At 34.8% G+C, this 6,135-nt stretch overlaps 1 protein-coding gene across 1 annotated transcript; it reads right to left on the bottom strand.

Annotated features, from left to right (window-relative positions):
- Nucleotides 1-1,345: 1,345 nt before the first annotated feature.
- LOC144555453 (protein WRKY1-like) lies at nucleotides 1,346-4,061 on the bottom strand. Its single transcript, XM_078303790.1, has 4 exons — nucleotides 3,921-4,061; nucleotides 2,818-3,539; nucleotides 2,425-2,550; nucleotides 1,346-1,800 (listed from the first exon to the last, which is right to left on the bottom strand). Exons 2-4 carry the CDS (start codon nucleotides 3,537-3,539, stop codon nucleotides 1,662-1,664), a joined length of 987 nt encoding a protein of 328 aa, XP_078159916.1. The 5' UTR covers nucleotides 3,921-4,061; the 3' UTR covers nucleotides 1,346-1,661.
- Between the last annotated feature and the right edge of the window lie 2,074 nt (nucleotides 4,062-6,135).

Genomic DNA, 6,135 nt, shown 5'->3' with positions numbered 1-6,135 from the left:
TTTTCTAATATTATAAATAGGTACAAAATAATTAAAAATGTATATCGGGGTGTTACAAGAAATACCAAAAAAGAAAAATCAAGTCTTTTGTATCTTGAAATTCAGTTGTTGGAATGGAGAGAAAAATGTTTTAATATATATTGGTAGATAAATGGAAGCCCTCAAAACAATTTTCCTTGTTCTATTGACCTTTTTTTATTATGTAAAAGGATGCGGTTGATTCTCACCTGAATTTTTTTTTGTCCTTATATACTATATGTCGGAAATGGTTAGCACATTTTTGGTTTGTATTTTAAATACTTGAGTAATTTTATGGGATTTGTTCCTCGGTTTTTTTTTTCAGAATAGTTTAATTTTTACAATGATAATTTTGAGTAATTCTCGAGATTAATAAAAAAAAATTCAACAACGCGATTAACCATATAAAGTTGATATAAAAACACATGTTATATCTTAAATGAGCCTAAATGAGAAGGAAAATGGTTAAATTTTGTTGCCATCCTATTATAATTTGTAAGGAGAAAAAAAAAAAAATGAAACTTAACCATGTTTATACTGAGCAGAGTTAAAGGGCGTGAACACCCAACACTTAACAGGGCTGAAAGATGAATCTGAAATGTGGTATTAAGCCTTATAAAGCCCAAAATTAACAGTATTTGACTTCAATGGGCTCAGAACTTAGGATAAATGGTAAAGAGATATTTGGAGGCCCAATATAGATTTCGGTCCATATCTCATGGGAGATATATTCTGAAAATGAAGTTGGGGACGGTCCGATACCCAGTCAAAGACATACGATTCTGTATAAATCTTGAAGAGGGTGTTCAGTAGGTAGACTTAAAATTTAAGCTCTTACTAAATAAGAGATGTTCAGCAAGAGAAATTTAAAAAAGTGAATCTTTAACTCTCTTAAAGAGATTCAATTGCATACGTCATATAGAATGGTGGCTTCAAAATTGAGACAAGCTTGAAAAAGTGAACTTAAATAAGTGATTTTAAGCTTTGCAAAGAAACAAGCTTAAGACTCCTTAAGAAGCTCTAAGGAGGATGTACCAAACCCTACCTTTGAATCCATCCATTGACGACGCATCCATATTAAGAAGTGATTCGTTTTGCAGATTTGACGGTTCCAATCGAATAACGAACAATCATTCTACCCTCAATTTCATCTACTACTAGTCTAGATTCTAGAAACATTAGTAACACTCCTTTATTTCTCTTATTGTGGAGATGGACAACCAGACAGAGAGGAGAAAATCTTTGAGGTTTCTATTATGGAAGTTCTGATGTTTCTAAATGTATGCATCACCATTCACCCAGCAGTAGCAATATCCAGAAATGCAAATTCAAATACATAGCTACAGAAAAATTCAAAACTTAATGAAAGCATCCCTTTCAAACAGAACAAAGACTACAATGTACTTGCACAAAATTAGCTAAATTGTTTTAATTTTACCAAAACATAAAATTTCTCATGTCACCACTACCGCTACTCCATCTAACATGTCTACGCAAATTAGAATCTATCAAGAGAACACCTCCCTCTCTCAAAATGTTTCATGCAATTATGTACAACAACAGGAGCAACAACCTCCATGGCTCAAGGACGGATTAAGAAAGTTCAAATTAATTTGGTGTAAAAATTAGATAAAAAGGTAAAATTAGGAAGGAGTGATGGCGGAGCGAGCGTGAGTGTGCTCTCCTTCATAAGTGACGATTAACATGGATGGGTCGTCTAAGCACCTCTCCACATGCTTCCTTGCGGGGCATCCTTTTATGCTACTACACTTGTAGTATCCCCTGTAATTTACAAACAAACAAAAAATAGAAATTCAAATCTTGCATGTACCACTTAATTATGCATCCAACACCAAAATCCTTTCTTTGATCTTGGGCAATAGATTTACGCTGCGGATTCTATTGAGCCACAAAAGAACAAACAAATAAAAAAAATATATTTGTAAAGGAAATAAATGCAATACGAGCGCAAACAGTTGCAAACATTACAAATTTCTATCTTTCGCATGGGCCAAGTGTAAAAACATGGTACTTTGATATTGGTAGCCATATCAACAGGTTTTTGTTTTTTTTCCTAATTTTCGACACATTAAGCTTTGAGCGTACTTTTAAAACACAACATCTTGCGTAAATACTTCTAAAAAAAACACTATAGTTTACAATTCATTGGTCTTCATGCATTTTGGGAGACAATTTCATGTAATTCTAAAGACAACGGTATACCAAAAATCCAGTTTTATTTTATTTATATAAAAAAAAGTCCTAGAATGAACATTTGTTGCTTCTGTGGTCATTATTTCTGAAACTTTCAACTTAAATACAACAGCTATCTGATACAAGTAAAAAGAGATAAAAATGCAAACAAATGTTGCTACAATAGCAAAGAAAAATATACTGTAATAATACCTTGGATGCGGGGAGCCTTTGATTGGCTTCTGACCATATTTTCTCCACGAATATTCATCAGCTGGTATATCAGCCACCTTATTACTCACTGCTGGTACCTTAATAGACCTCCTTATTCTCAGCTTCCTATCAAAACCACATAAGAAATTTAGAAAAGATGCAATGCACCAAATTTTGACAATATTTCAGTACTGTCACAACATCTGACGATATCATACTATCAAAAGAATAGAGAGATGATTCTCTCCATTAAGCAAAAAGTCAAATGATTCTGTAATTTTCTTGTTTTTCATACTTTCATTATTAAATAATGGACTTTGTCTTTTATACATCCTGAAATGGCCATAAATGTAATGCAAATAATTAAATTCCAACAAGATATATATATATAACCTCTTTTTAGAGCAATGGCACTTGGTACCAGCACCACTACTGCATCTGACACTGCCATCCTCGCCTCTACTCATGCACCTTCTCCTATGGTGAAACCTTGCATCCATGGTGCTAGAAGAGTGGGACCCACTTATCAGCTGAAATGGCGGTTTATTGTCCAAATTTGCCACACTACCATCCATGCTTAGAGTTGACATAAAAGACCTCGAACTGGAGGCTCCAGTGCAGCTTGAATTCTCAAATTTCAGGTTAATACAATTGTCGCTTCTCTTGTTCGCCATTTCATTTTGCATCTTTATCTGCTGCATCATCTGGAATCTCTGATAGCTCTGCTGTTGTTGCAAGAACTGGAAATGTGCAGTGTGTGCCATCTGATTAGGGATTCTCACACCTGATGTCAAATCCCTTAATGGGTTATCGGGTTGGCTTCTGGTTAGCAATTGGAGAGATAGTGAGGGAGGGGGAGAAGAGGCCGCAGGACAATCTAGAAACAATTTCTGATCGAAATTAGAAAGGGGTTTCCGCATGCGCCGGATCCGGGCATGGCCTTTGCGGTTTTCTAGAGCCGAGATAACCCGTTTGAATTTGGAAATGGAGTCTCCAGTTGCAGCAAGGAGGTCTTGGTATGGGAATGGTTCTTTCTCCTTTGGGGGAAAAGAGAGAATGTTTAACACCTTATGACAGTTCTCCACAGCTTCTCTATTTGCTTCTTCTACTTCCATCTGAAATTAACACACACACAAACTAAATTTACCTTTGTAATTGATTTCTATTTGGAGAAAGATGTCAGTCACTTTCAGATTTTGAGATCTAGTTGGTAAAATAAATATACCTTACCAGTTATGTCAGGATCAACTATCCAAAAAGGAAATTATTTTTGATACAACTTGATTTAAAAAAAAGTAAAAAAAAAATCAAATCTGTATAAGAGATCGGAAATCTCCATCAATTAATCAAATGAGGGGAAAACAAAAAGATATTGTAATATACGCCATAATTTATGATCCAAACAGAAATGAAGATAATCCAGCGAATCGATGAATATCTATCTGATCAGACAGTGCTAGAGAGAGAGAGAGAGAGAGAGAGAGAGAGAGACGAACCTTAGGAAACCCTAGAAGGGCGAGAAGAAGCACACGAAAATGGCCGAGAAACTATAGCGCCCGTGTGTGCTGGTGTGCTTGTGTGTGCAATCGAGTGAGTGTGAATGAGAAGAAACACCAAACTATTATGAGGAAATAATCCTTTAAGGAAAACCAATTTACAATCATACCCTGCTTAAATCTATATATGAGTCAAACCTAGAAAGTGAGGAACTTTAATCGGTCTGCCCCCTTCAATTTATTATATTGAAAAAATGTTTTACTTCAACGAAAAGAGAATGTTTTCTACTGAGTTGCAAAAAATTATTGAAACTTGTGTTGTTCGGCAAGAGTCTCCTTAAGCCTTCTTTAATTTTTTTAGCCGCTTAATCTTATCGAACACCGGTTCCTTAGCGAGAATCAAGATCACCTCCTTTAATATTCTTTTGTCCGGATCTTAATCTCATGTCCCTTTCTTAAGGCACATCCCCCTCCTTTAGTTTCTTTTAGCTATCTTAATTCCTTGTCTCTTTCTTTAGCTTACTGAACAACCCCTCCTTAGAACAGATTAATATTTAATCCCCATGTGTTGCTGAACAGCTCCATTAGAGTAAGGGTAAATTTTTAGTTTGTGGTACGAGTTTTGAATATTACATTTTTTTATACTGGTTTAAACATATTTTCATATTTATTTTGTCAAAGAGGTGCATTTTAATTTCTTGTATTTTTAATTAGGTAAATTTTTAATGGTCGCCAAAATATTAATATTAGAGTAAGGCCTGGGTGCTATGGATAGCATAAGGTCATCCGTGCTATGGTCTCAAAAATTTATTGTATAAACTTCAAACTTTGATTTAAGTAGCTCAATAAATTGGTTACATAATAAGCTTGTAAGTTACTAATTTTTACTATTTTTTATGATTTATGAAAGATGGCCTAAAAATAAAAGAAAATTGTCAATATTTTAGGCTATTTTTTACCATCTTTCATAAATCATAAAAAATAGTAAAAAAAAATTTAAAAATAGAAAAAATTAGTATTCTACAAGCTTATTATATAACTAATTTATTGAACTACTTAAATTGAAGTTTGAAGTTTATACGATAGATTTTTGAGGCCGTAGTACAGAAGTCCTTATGCAATTCATAGCACTCAAGCCTTACTCTTAATATTATTATGACAAGTTCTTTGGCTCATTTAACAACTGCTAGAGTAAAAAAATTGTAAAATAACCTCGCTATTTCAACACAAAATCAAGAATTCTAAATTTGAGATGTTCAAAGTAATTTATCATTATTACTGTTAAAATTGTTGTTGTTGTTGTTGTTATTGTAGTTGCTATCAATATTGCTTTTATTTCCCTAAAAATAATACTACCATTGTTATTTATTAATTGTCATCAATATATTTAATTAATATTGTTCTAAAACTCAAATTATATTAAAAAAGAACTAATTTGGATTTTGTGAGAGAAAGGACTTGATTGGAATAAAAGTCGTTATTTACAATATTCTAAACAAACCTACTTTGCTAGTGTACTTGGTAAAAACCAAACTAGTACGGGTGTACAAGCATAAACATATTCTTCTACAGAGGGTCAAATAAGAAAACTCCAAAAGAAAATCAAAATCTGTTCGGTACGTTCAAATCTCAACTCTGTCGCTGTACTTCTCTCGTCAGAACCGTTGATTATTTGACAAAAAGAATTGGTCCCTCAATCGGACGGTTAAAAAGAGATTACCAGGCTAGAAAGTGGGTCGGGTGCGCAGCTAAGCGCGGGGCCATTTGTTCTTGTCGTACATCAGACAGTGGGTCCCACGCATAGACCTCGTTATTCTCTGATCCCGCTTTAATTACACTTATATACTGATTTGTTTACTCTTTTTTTCTCCGCCCGGTTCGTCAAAGGTGCTTGTCAGACACGTGGGCCCCGCATCGGTTACCGCGCTCCTCTCACATCACAATCATTCGTTGAATATCTCCTCCTATATCTAATTTTAAAACGAGCTTTTAATCAACCATTTTAACCCGCCACACGATTTATTACACGAATAAAGAATAGGAGATCCGTCACGGGGGGACGCGTGCTGTGGCTCGAGAAGCCGTTGCTGAGACAGCCATTGGTGAGACGCCACGTGGAGGGAAAGAGCTCTGCTTTTGGGGTACGTGTGGGCCCCCTAGCAGTCAACATTTAGGTTGACTGTTTAGACCACTGTTTTCTTTCCCGGTCTGGTTT

The sequence above is a fragment of the Carex rostrata genome, chromosome 6 (assembly GCF_964058835.1).
Source record: "Carex rostrata chromosome 6, lpCarRost1.2, whole genome shotgun sequence".
Taxonomy (NCBI): Eukaryota; Viridiplantae; Streptophyta; class Magnoliopsida; order Poales; family Cyperaceae; genus Carex; species Carex rostrata.
This window is presented reverse-complemented; position numbering and strand designations above follow the sequence as displayed.